This window comes from Athene cunicularia (assembly GCF_003259725.1).
Source record: "Athene cunicularia isolate RWA chromosome 2 unlocalized genomic scaffold, athCun1 chr2_part1, whole genome shotgun sequence".
Classification (NCBI taxonomy): domain Eukaryota; kingdom Metazoa; phylum Chordata; class Aves; order Strigiformes; family Strigidae; genus Athene; species Athene cunicularia.
Window position 1 is genome coordinate 23896920 of NW_020799095.1, and position 13293 is coordinate 23910212.

General features: G+C 36.4%; 1 protein-coding gene across 1 annotated transcript; it reads left to right on the forward strand.

Annotated features, from left to right (window-relative positions):
* Nucleotides 1-208: 208 nt before the first annotated feature.
* On the forward strand, nucleotides 209-3269 carry NDUFA4 (NDUFA4, mitochondrial complex associated). The gene is made up of 4 exons (XM_026843142.1): nucleotides 209-217; nucleotides 526-614; nucleotides 933-993; nucleotides 3049-3269. Exons 1-4 carry the CDS (start codon nucleotides 209-211, stop codon nucleotides 3103-3105), a joined length of 216 nt encoding a protein of 71 aa, XP_026698943.1. The 3' UTR covers nucleotides 3106-3269.
* The last annotated feature ends 10024 nt before the right edge of the window (nucleotides 3270-13293 follow it).

The following is a 13293-nucleotide window of genomic DNA, read 5'->3' on the forward strand; positions in this document are numbered from 1 at the left end:
CCCTTCCCTCTCCCTTCCCTCTCCCTTCGCGGCGGTCTGGCCCCTCGGGTGGGCATCTCAGGGCTGATCGGCGGGACACGCGCAGGTCACCTTTTCTCTAGTGTGTGTGGGCCTTTCTCGTGCTGCAGCAGCAAAGCCCGAGGTGATTTTCCCATTCTTTTTGCTTCTCTCTCCCCCCCCCCTCCCATTTCCTTACTTTTTATCAGGCATGCGGATGGTAGTGGTTGTTTTAGGCAATGGAGGGACTGATCTTTGTTTCTCAGAAACGTGTCATTACGGGAAGTTTGATTGTTCTGCATATAGCAGTATTTTTTTTCATGTCTGCCTCTTCGTAGCTGCTAGTTCCTCTCTGACCCCCAGGGATGTCCTGACTGAGGGGGCTTATGTCAGGGTTTTAGAGGGCCATGTGTTATGGCTCAAAGTGTGTGAGTTTGTTCTTTGGTTTGTCATAGCTGTAGTCAGAAATGTTATGCAATGATGCTGTTTTGTTATACTGTGGTATGACATGATTTTTTTCTGTTCTAGTTGATCCCTCTGTTTTTGATCATTGGATCTGGAGGTGTTGGCGCAGCCCTGTATCTCATGCGCTTGGCTATGTTCAACCCTGATGTCAGGTATGTATAAAATAATTGACAGCACCTAGTCTGCGTATAAAAATAAAATTCACTGCCTTAGTTTTTACGTTTCTGAAGGCCTTAATGTTTTGCTGTAATATCACCAGCAGTGAGTGAATATTTCCTTGATTTGGTGATTTGTTTACCATATGATATTTAGAGATTGCTGACAAAGGGCTGTGTGTTTTTATGTGGAAACTTATTTGAAGGGGTGCCTCTCTATGGCCTAATAACTGCAGCACACATACAAGTTAGGTTTATTTTGAAGGTAGTGTGATTCTCTTAATATGTTCTCATCTCTTGTGTTTCTCTCAATAGCTGGGACAAGAAAAATAATCCAGAACCTTGGAACAAGCTGTCTCCCAGCGACCAGTACAAGGTAAAATGTAAAATACAGATTTTTAGGAAACATAGTACCAAGGGTGTGATCTAACTGCTTTAGGATGTTTGAGTATACTGGAAAGTAGCTGAAGGAGTGATATATTTCCTGTGCTGTGCAACATTTGTTTGTCTCTAGAACTTGAAGCAGAGAGAGCTGAGTTTGAGATATAAAGATTTCCTAGAGCTGGTTGATAATGGGGTGAAAGAAGTCTATATGTAAGCAGTCATACATATTGCACTGTAAGAAAAAGAGGAATTCTATGTAAGAAGTAGTATATACTAGTTCATAATACTAGGAACTAAACTACAGGGAGAAGGACAAAACCTTGTATGTTCTGAACTAAACTTCCTGAGCTCTGGCCTTTACTCCTGAGAAGCAAAGGAGGAAAATGTTAGTGTTTAACATAAGCACTAATTTGGTTCTGCAGTTGATTGAAAACAAAACAGCTGTCTGTAAGTAACTGGATGCAATGCAGATGTTCTTTAAGTAACACTCAATTATTTAATTGAACTAATGAGGAAGAATGCAAAGATGTTTCAAAAACTACCAAAACATTGGTAGTTTACAGAAATCATATTTTTATCATGTTTTACTGAAATTTTAGTAGATTGCAGTTAAAAATATTCCGAGATTATCTGCAAACTACTCAAAACCTAACATGTTTTCAAAGCTAGTGTCTGTTCAGTACCATATCTTACTATTCCAATCATTGAAATAAGAAAAAAAAAACAAAACAAACAAAAAAAACCCACAAAAAAACCACAAAAAAACCCCAAAACCCACCACGCAACCCTCAACTCCAAAATAAAATATGTTGCTGTTCTCTTAAAGGTCCAGGAATAACAGAATACTTTGTTTTCATTGCTGCTTCTGGAATGTTGCTGTTTCTTAAATAGCAGAAAAAGGCAAATTCAACATAGTGCGCAGCACAAATTCTTTTAAAGCGTGCATGCCTTGTGTAGCAGTCCCCTTCTGTCTTAGCATGAAAACACAGCCTCAGGGTTTACCATATTTGGGTGTGTGTAACATTGAGGATTTTTTTTTTTTTTTCCAAATCTGCACTGTGGGAAATGAAAAGGCAGATACTCTATATTGAGGATGACTGTTTAGTAAAAAGCTAATATTACAAGTTTGTATATAACAAGTTTTAGCTTTTGATGAAATCATTTTTCTTTGGTAAACTTCTCTTTGTCATATCAACATCCTCAGTCTTCCCAAAGAAAATGAAGACCTGATCATTACTGTAGAAGCTGCACAGAAAGCTGTAATTTGAATGTACTGTAGGCTGTTTTGTTTCTTTGAGGAACTTTAAAAAAAAAAAAAAAATTGGCATAAATAAAAATAACCAAGCTATCAGATAAATATTTCTTACCTTTTTTTAAAAGAAAAACTATAGCATCACATACTTGATGTCAAGTCAGGCTGGGATGTCAAAATATGTTATTAGTCTGTAAATTCATTATCCTCAGTGACTATTTGGGATGGTTTGAATTGCTGGTAATGGGATCCAGGTTTGTTACTGTAAACTGAGAGTGTGAAAGGATCTGTCTTACTTCCTTCCTCCTTGTCATACTTTGCAGTTCTAGATGCAGCTGCTTTAACCAAACTTGGCTTTTGCAGCACTGCTCTCAGTGTTCCCTTGTGGCACTGTCTGCTCACATACACTACTTTGTGCCGCTTGGCCAGGTAGGTGTTGCCTTCAGTATACAGGAGCACGTAGATTTTGGACAAGTATAAACTCAGCAGTACTGTCAGAACTTCCTATGAATGGTCTTTTAATTCTGAGGATTAAATAAAATGTTCTGTGGGTTTTCTCTGGTTGTAGATATAAGCACGGCCTCATTTTAAATGCAGAGCTTCTAATACTCTATGCAAAATGAAGATAATACTAAAAAATTACTGCTCTTCAAAGTTTTTATTTATTGTCTAGTGTACAGACTCAAACTGTGAGTTTTAATTTCCGACATGAGTTAAAATAATGCTTTTTTAGTAAATACCATGGAAAATGGGTAGTCGAGCTTCTTACTCATTTTTTCCCTCCTTCTTTCCTAGTTCTACTCGGTTAATGTAGACTACAGTAGACTGAAAAAGGACCGTCCAGACTTCTGAACAACACGTTCATCTCTGTAGGCTGCACAGAAAGGTCTTCCGGAAGCCGTCCGCACAATTGTCATGCTTAATCATCCAGGAAATAATCAAACTTGCCTCATGCTGCACTAGGTCATGTGTTTGAAAGTGTTTGGATGAGGCTAAATAAATGTCTGAAACTTGAAGTGTCTACTCTTTAATTTTTCAAAATGAGAATATCCTCTTACGGACTTTTTATTGTGATCAATCAAATAGTAAGCAAATGCCAATACATGTTTCCTCAGCAAAACAGCAAAGTTGTCTTGATGGGCTTTATCTGTTGACTTTAGGGAAATAATTGCATGTTCATTGCAGTATACCAAACCAAGTTGAAAGCACATATTTATAAGTGTGTGCAAATATATATACTTTTTAATTACACCTGAATTTCTCTATTTTAAGAAGTTTTGGTAGCAGACAAGTCAATGCTTACAAGTCATTCTCCAGCAGGGAGGCAACAGATGTTGCCATATGTTGCTGGAAGGAAGAAAAAAAAAAGGCCAAGCTGTCTGCAAAAGGTTTCATGGCTTTTCTTCCCTTTTTTTTTTAAAGTCATAAGCAGTTTGTTAATAGACAAGAAGACAAATATTTAAAAAGTAAAATTCTAGGAAAATATTCAAAATTTCATGTGCATCATGCTTTCATGGAAGGGAAGCACACAGTAGAATAGGGTATGGGATTTGAGAAGCTAGATTTTTCATGAAGGAACAAGAATACCTTTTGATAAGGGCAAATTGAGTACTTCGCTGAGCCTCTATGGGAAGACGAAAATATCTTTGCAAATCTGTAGTTTATGGTAGGTGGTTCTTTGTGCTTTTCTGTGAACATCTGGTGTTTTCTTGGACAAGGCATATAATTCTGGTCTATCTGACAGATTACAGCTGTTGCTATCTTGATACATTTCAGCCCACTTAAAAGTGGACAATGTAGATAACCATAGCTGCTGTGACAAATAATGATAGATTAAAAGAAACTGAGCAGCAAGAACTTTTACTGGAGAACAAAAACTATTCTGTGGCAATTGCAAAATAATTTGTGAAGACTCATATTTTATGTGGAAAAATCTGACAGGGCAATTGGATGTTTATTTGGTAGCAGTTCAGATTATCTTTTCATTATGTACAAAAATGGTGGATTTACTTGCAGTTTTCACTGTCTTGTTTGAGAGGCTCATGGAGTCTGAAGAAGAAATGGGTGTTATGACAGAGATGGTGTTTATGATGGTGTTTATAATGGTGGGCAAAACCTGTAAGTGTCCTTGGGGACTGTGGTTGCTATATGAATCTAAATATTTTTAGGAATTTGAACATTCTGTTGCAACACTTTTCATTCTTCAGTTTTGAAAGTGTCACGTGTAAAAATGGGAAGTGTTCTTGCTAGTTTTGGATTTTACTGATATTATGGCCTTCAAATGGAGATTGTTTCTCTGGACATTAGGAAAGACCAACATCTAGGAAGTAAACCTGATTCTTAGTAAGGTGAGACAGGGTTGTGCCTTTTGGTCACAGCTGAAGAGGGTATAGGCTCATGTTTTTCTTAATAAAGGCACTTAAATTGTTTGCTCTTGATATTTCAAAATATATTTAACAAAAATTTAAGGTATTTAAAGCTTTAAATACAGATTGTCTAGAAAACAAAAAAGCAATTAATGCTACTTCCTCTTTCCTCATAGCAGCATACTTGCTGCTGAAAATACACAAAGCTTTGTCTTTTCAGTTAAAACCATGATATTTCATTCCAAAGGCAGTTATCCTGAGGGGATGCTTGTTCCTTTTTCATTTTGGGGGTATGCTTCTGTCCAGTTTTAGATGGTAACAGACAATAGTCACTATTATCTACCAAACTTTAATGAACATTATAAGAATTTTGTTTCTCAGTCTTCAGTAATTCAAAAATGTTACGTAATTTCCAAAATGAAACTGAGTCAAATGAAGCATGCTGCATATTCTGTGTGACTTGGCAGCTCAACCAATAACACATTATTTTCATACAAACAGTATGCTATTTTTTGGTTCCATGGGACTAATTTCTCACTGCGGATGATTTTCTTGTTGTTGTACCCTTACACCTATAGAGACTTTAGGCTACACTGTTTACTGTAAATCTGTTTTAAATTATTCTGTGGGCAGAAATTAAGCACTTGCTTAAATCTTCAGTTTTGGGACATAGAAGCATTGAAATTCACCAGCTCCATTGATAGTATGACAAGGTCTGTTCTTCAAATTCCTAAAAGAAAAGTTCCAATTTTTTATATTTTATAAGTAACTTATGGGTTGATAGATCTATCCTAGTAATTCAGTTCTGTGGTCTGTTACTATTCAGTAGTTTGGGGGGTTTTATGTGGGTGTTTTTTAAACATAGAAATGTACTTTGTTGGTCCCTGGTTCCCTTTTATAGTTATTTCCTATGTTGTTTTTGTTTTTAAAATTCCAGTCCTACAAGGCCTTGAATTGCTGCTTTCCTTTTTCTGCTGTGAATTTTCCTTTGGGATAGAAAAACCCTTTATTACATGTAAAACTATGTGCTTGGCCCTAGCTTATATTTGCTTGGTAGTGGTCTATCAGTATTCAGTACGCTTTGCAATTTTGTGGTGTACTGTTTCTGAAAGAGAACTGTTTTTACAACTTGGCAGTATTCGATCTGTATTAAAATATTTACCCGTCTTTTTTAAAGCCATCTTCTATCTCTTTCTTCTTCATGAATTCAGAGATGATATTCCCTGAAGACAGCATGAAGAAATTATTGCAGTGTGCATTTTTAGGATTCTAGCATCTGATGTTCATCTTTGGCTATTAACTTTTATGAAACAACTAAATCCCATCATTAATAGGAAAACTTAGGTCCTTCGTTAACACCATGGCATGTAATTCTGCTTAAGCAGATGTCCTGTGTATTCTGAAAGAGACTAATATTCTGCTGTCTTATGTTTAAACTAAGATGGATATAACTGCTGTGTTCCAGTTTGTGGCAGGTTTTTTTTGAATGATCAGTGTAGGCCTGGCCTGCATGTCTTGTTAATAAGCCACGAACAGACATTTGTCTGTTACTTTTGCAATACAGCATTGTGACTGCCACTGTCAGATTTCTGTTACCACAGTTATTCTGCGCTTCCTTATCAGTGATCCTGCTACACAGCAGGGTGATCAAATCTGAAATTAATTCTGCCCACCTAGGATAGAAAGAATTACAGGTTTCCATAGTTTAGGCACATGAACCAGTACTCCACGCAGCTTGTTGTAATGTATTTCCTTTGGTTGTATTTTTAGTATAGCCAGTAAGTGGGATTTATGTTGCCTTCAGTAAGGAAAGTTCCTTGTGAGTGTAAAACACCTAACTGCCTCTAAGAAATTAGAAGTATGTGTCTGATATTAAAAGAATAAATTTTGCATAGGATTTCTAGCCAAATGTCATCTGAGGAAATACATTTTAAGATCGATTTTCAAGCTCTGCTTTACCTTTGAAGATAGTTTGGTGTGTGAGTATTGAATGGACCTTAAAAGAAAAAAAATATGTTTAATGCTGGTTGCACTGTAATGCTTTGTCGGAAAGAAAGGTTGAAAAATTATTGCAGGAATTTTAAAAAGGTATTTACAACAGAAAATTATTTACTAAAAAGAAATAGATACATACAAGTGCACACAAAGCTATTGTTCCTACTCATTGGCCAGCCTTACTGTGAAAGGAACTGTATGGCCCTTTCTCCAGGACAATGTGAAGCACAGCAGGTCTATAAGAACTCCAAAAAATATGTGTTCACTTGCATCACTGCCACAGTAGGGCTTTTTTAATATTACTTCATAGAAAAGCTTACTCTTCAGCCTTTTCTATTGAAATCCGGAAGTTGGTTGACTTCATGCTTTTACGATTACATGATCCATTCACTTTTCCTTAGAAGCAGTCTTGGTTGGCATCAGTATTTAGTCATGAGAGGTTCCTATGAAGCTCAAATCATTTCATCTCCTCCTCTGATCTCTAAGCTTCTTAAAACGTGTGTCTGTATACCCCTATGATGGCATGTTTCCCAGATGTGTGTTAATTCTGGTGCCATGCAGCTTGGATGAATTTTGGGGCTGTTTTAATCATTTCAAAATATTATCATCTGTTGTTGGTAAGGCTTAACACTTTCTCAGTAAGAAAGACATGAGCCAGTACAGTGCAAGAAAATACATGCTCCTTCCTTTCTTGAGAAGTGAACCTATTTTTAGCATCCAGAGTAACATTCATCTGAACCAGAAAAGTATTCTACATTTTTTTCTCCTTTTCTAAAGTTTCATGTAAATGAAAATAAAAAGTAATTTTTAGACTAAGGTGATGTTATTCTCACAGTTACGAGCTGAAGAACCTATGAGATCACCACACTTTGACTTGCTCAATTTTTTTTTAGATTTTCTTTTCAGTCAGAATCAGTATTACTTTAGGTAATGTGAAATAGGAACTTAAGCATGCAAGTCAAGGCAAGAACAAGGCATTCAAACTTTTGATAGTTTCCTATCAGCATTTACCTGACATTTGTTTGCTACTAGAACTGATACAAGATTGGCATGTGAAACTCCTGCAAGAGAGCAAGTTCTGAAGACAATCAGAAAATAGTTTATTAACACATGGCAATGAATACATTACAAAGGAGAATCGAAATTCTGCTGGTAATATTCATGACTGTTGGCAACGTTTTATAACTTAGACACCTCAAATAATATTTCTAGGGTCATTAATTTGAATTACTTTGGACAAAATAATGCACTACACCATTTACAGTTCATCACTATAATGTAAAGACAACTTTTCTAGTAGAACTGCACAAGTCATAACCCAATAGACAAATTTATAGACTTGTTTTTTTCACGTTGGAGGCAAACTAAGTATGAACATGAAATGTTTTCTAATTTTAGTTTCCCTACTGCAGGCAAATGAAACAAACTGCTGAGAAGGTAATGAAAACAGATTACTTAATGGTGAAAAGTCTGAGTGTCATTCTTTCTGTACCAGTGGTGCCACTGCTGGAATTTAATGGAGTGGCACCAGTGTGTCTGAATGAAGATTTTGGTCCTAGCTGTTTAAAAATACGGTTGCATCTAATTTTTTTTTTTTTTTTTTTTTTTTTTTTTTTGACTGAGAGCAAGAAAATAGCAGAACTCATTATCAACAGGAAGAAAACAATTTCGTCCCAATTTCAGACTTCCTACTCCAGAACCACTTACATCTCGTGACAGTCTGTGGGATTTTGGTGGAGTGTTAAGGGGGTAATTTCTTTCAGCTGTTGTTCCTGTCTCTGTGATGTGTCAAGCAGATTTAACTTCCTAGTGTTTTGGAATCTTAGGGGAAGAAAATTTGTCCCTGAATTAGAGACAATGTGCTTAAACTGACCAGGGGTCACTGAAGTGATTCTCTGCATGTTCAAAACGTATCTCTCCCTCCCCTTTCTAAAAGCCCAGATAAGTCCAGGAATTATTCCAGGAAAAAAAGGAGTAATATACATGTGACAGAATAGGCAGATGGAGCTGGATCAATTTTTACATCAATTGCAGCAAGTTCTTGGCTTTAGTGCAGGAGTTTTTTCTGTTTATGTCCATCAATTTCTACACGTATTTGACAAATGCAGAAGTTGTTCACTACACATACCGTGTCTCCTTGGTCTATTAGCATGCAGTGAGAATTAGATTGAAAGTAAAAACAAAAGCATGAAATTCTGATGGATTTAAATTATTACTCCAAATAGAAAAGCAGTAGCATAATAACTGCAGAAGAAAGTCTAGTTCACCCTGTTTTGAATTTAGACTGCTAATGACAAGTTTGTATTAGCGCAGTAGCATGAAATAAAAACAAGTTTATGATTAGTTTTGAAAATAGCATTCTTTCTTCCTACATAGCCTCATAATGGCATTCTTTAAAGATTAACTTTTTTAATAAAATATTCAAATAATGTAAAATATATATATGCATCATGTCTGAACTGTATGTATTTTAATTTGATATGCTTTCTCTTAGTGATTTCAGTGTCAATAACTGTTCATATTAGTTTAAGATGGTAGTATTGTATATCTCACCCTACATTATTGTACTTGAACAAAACTTGTCTTACAAGGAAATAGTTTCAGAAGATCTCCCATCTTAAATCTAATTTTATTTTTATGTATAAAAATTAAACACCTGTATCACAGGAAAGAGTTGTTCATCAAATTGCTATTCAACATCAGAGAAGGGACCCCATCCCCTTTTCTGTAATACAGTGTAATAAAGTAAGAAATTGCATATATCTCGTCCCCAAATAAGGAGAGAGAATATTTCCAGGAGCTGTTTTATGCTGATGACAAAACATCTAAATATGAAAGAACTCTTTCACATGGATGGATGGATAGGTAGTGAAGAATCACCACCTGACCTTTTTATTCAGGGCCCTGTCAATTGTTTGCTTTTATCAATCCTTGGTAGAGGGGAATAACATTGGGAGTGAGCCAGGCTAAAATAGCTGTGTGTTTAAAGGTGATCTAGTCTGCCATGCAATATTTACATGGTTAGGATACAAAAAAAAAAAATTACTTTCACAGCTGGCCTGGCAGCTGGAGTAAAGTAGTTGAGTTTGTACAAATTCTACAATTTAATAACCTGATCTTGAGCTGTTAATGAATAGAGGATAATAAACAAAATTAAAATGGGATCCTGTAACTTAGAGTATCTTGCCAAAGAAATATTTCCACCATGGAGCACAGCATGCAGTGGTCAGGCAGGTAGATGTGATTTATATTGTACATAGCAATAGACCTCCTAATCCTGAAGCCTAGGTGCTTGCCCCAGCAGCCAAATGAGTCATGTAGCTGCATTCACCGGCTCACGGAGCTTAAACAGTATGCTTCAGAAGCAGTGGAGCTCTTCTGGATGAAGCTTAATATTCCGTTATCTACCTGTGTGCACATCAAATGCAAAATAAACAGTCCAGTAATTTACCTGAAATTCTACTTGGATGTATTTTGCTGTGTTTCACAGTCATGACAGAGAGCTTTTATGGCAAAGAAGAATGAGCTTTTTGAGACCCCAGAAAGAGAGATTTGTTACATCCAAAGCAAGGAGAATGGAGAGACAGAAACAAGTGGCCTACTTACTCAGGCATAAGAAAGCAGAGGATGTAAAATGTGCAGTGGAAGCGTAATGAATTCCTCCATTACAAATTATTGTCACAGGGAAATGTGTTTGTACATGAATTTTGACATAGAAAATTGGATGGATTTTTTGTTTGTTCGTATGTTGCACTTATTGAAAATGAAAAAAGCTCAGTGACAGCAGTATATAAATGTGTATAGATATGTTGCCTAAGGTCTCCATTTTTCTTGTCTTCAGTCTTTATTGTCTTATCCTTTCCTCAGCTAGATAGCCAGAGTTTCTGCTTACTAGCCTGAGAAATCCTCTTCAGTCATATATCTTCTGCTTGTCAGGTGCTTTCCTTCTGTTAGGCTATGCTATTTCCTGACATGCTAGAATCACTGGCTACTTTTGTGTTAGAAAGAAATAGCACCTTTTCCCACCAACATCTCATTACAGCTGTGACACCATCTTTCTGAGTAAGCAGGAAAGTTAAGTGATCCAAGTAAAACTTTGTAGAATTTGCAACAGAAAACTGCCTTGTTACTAAAATATCTACCAACAAACTGAGGATCATTGGTGGAAGTCTGCCCTCTCTGTAAAAGAAGGGATATCACATCCTGGCTACAACAATCTCTGAAAAAGGGAATTCACTGTACATTAAATATCTAGAAGATTATTAGCTGTTTGAAGATTGTATGAGTATGTGACTTGGTATCTTAAACCCAAAAAAGTGCCACATGCACAAAGAATATAATAAAATATATATTTGACATAAAAGTGGATCTGTAAAGGACACAAATGTCTTTGTATTCTGTATCTTGTTTTCTACTGAAAAACTGTTAATACCAAGTAGAGATTTTTGTAAATTCAGAAATGAGGTATACAATGTTACTTGCTTCTAACCAGTTTAGTGTAATATTGTGCAAGGACTGATACAAAACCTGCTGAAATTAAAAGAGAATTCCCAAAGAGCTACAGCAGGCTTTGTGTTATGAGCCTATTGACTATTTTAGGGTCAGGGAGGAAGGAAGAAGCATTCAGGGTGATATTTTAATGTCACTGTAGTCGAATGGAGTTTTATGATTGCTTTGAATGAGACCAACACTTCTCTTTAGGATTGGATTTCCAATTGGCTAGAGATGGTTTACAAAAGCCACTGTACCAATCCAAACTGTCAGAGATTACTTTTAGAGCTATTTTGTATATTTACTATTTTGCGTATGCATACAAATACATTTAACTTTAGCAAGGTCAGTTTTAGCATACTTCTTTGACTCAACAACATTAATTCTGTGCAACGCATACTATTTTGGATTTTATCTCTTTCCTAAGCCAAATAAACTTTGCCTTTTTTAAGCAATCGTGACTATATTAATTTTCTTAGGACTAATTAGCGCATGCAACTTCCAACAGAGAAGAAAAATTAGCTTGTGATTTCTGGTGAGAGCTGTGCTTGGATGTTCTGGCTAATATGATCAGTTAAGGGACCGTACAGTTTGCTTTCAAGCATGCCCTGAGCCTTAAGGAAACCTATTCAGCAAAATGCTACTCCACAGCCGTATGACTTTTGGGCAAGCAAGCCTGTTTTTTCACATTAGTAGCAGTCTGGCCACATGAACATAGCACACTGCATCTGCTCAGGCTAGCAGAGCTACCTCACGCTACTGTAAGGCCGGGCTGCTGGTCTCCAGGCCAGCTTCTTAAGAGCCATCTCAATTATTGCTGTGCAGCACTGCCCTCTGCCTTGTGAATTTACGAAGTCTAGAACATACTTAATGATTTTAAAGGGCAAGACTGAAGGATTTAGTCTGTTTCTATGATGGGTTTTTTTGACTGGAAGAAAAAAGAGCTGAGGAAATTCTTTTTTGTGTGTTTGCACACTACAAAATGGACAAAGAATGTACGTTGTAAACAAGTGATTTTTGTACTCGTGAGCATAAAATATTTTCTACTAAAGTGTACACATATATGGACACATAATACATGCCTGATATATTGATATAATGTACACACACGAAATATTTTTTAATAGTTGCACTTCAGGTGATATGTTACATAATAATATGGTGACATGCATGCAGCCACTACAGAGCACTCACTCATCTCCCATGGCATTTAAATGGCATATGCTCTTTTCTCCTTCGTGAGCATGGTGTGTCCTTCTGCAGCTGAACCTGTATGGGGATGTCAGTTCTTGAAAGAGAGGCAGTCACATTGGGCAAGCAGCAGGCAGGATTTCTAGGGCTGAGCTCTGTGTCGCTGGGGTTGGAAGCAGGCCACTGAACAGTGCACTGCGCCAACCCTCCAAGCCCTTCCAGCTGCACTTACATCTGTGCATCATTAGAGCAGCGGAGGCTACTGCAGTCACCCAGTGGCTGTTTTACCAGCTCTCTTACTATTTTACTGCCTGGAAAGGAAAATTTCTCTTTCCCTTCTCTCCACTGGGTTCCCAGGTGTGTGAGGTGCTATGGCAGTCATTATACTCATAATGCATATCAGGCAATAAGCCTATTTCTTAGAGTGTTTTAATATTCCATGTTGGTATCCCAGCATGCAAACCTTGCTAGAGTTTTTTTTCTCAGTTCTTGCATAAAGCTTATGATTTTCTAAGTAAAGGAGGACTCTTCATCAATATTCTTTTAAATATAGCACTGCTATTTTGTGGAAATATCTTTCATCTTGCTATAAAAGGTGCTTCTTTGAGAACTGATCTATTTAATACAAAATTTTGGTGTGTGGTGATGTTATGTTACAAATGACAGAGCTTTATTATAAACTCTTGGCTTCTTTCGGTTAATATTTACTATGAACACTTAATACAGGCATAAATTTGGTTTAATCTATACAAATTTTAAGGAGATTTTACTTAATAGTATAAAGTCATCTATCTGGGTATTTAGAAGTTTAACGTGTAATAAAAAAGGCATCATCATATTCAGTGTATTTGTATGACTTACTGTTGTCCTCATTTAAAATTGAAAGGGTTTGTATTGTGGCTAAAAATTAGAGGTAAAATCTTGGACATACTGAATGCAATGAGAATTTACTGTTGATTTAAATACAGCCAAGATTTCTTTTGGAGTTATTTAAAAA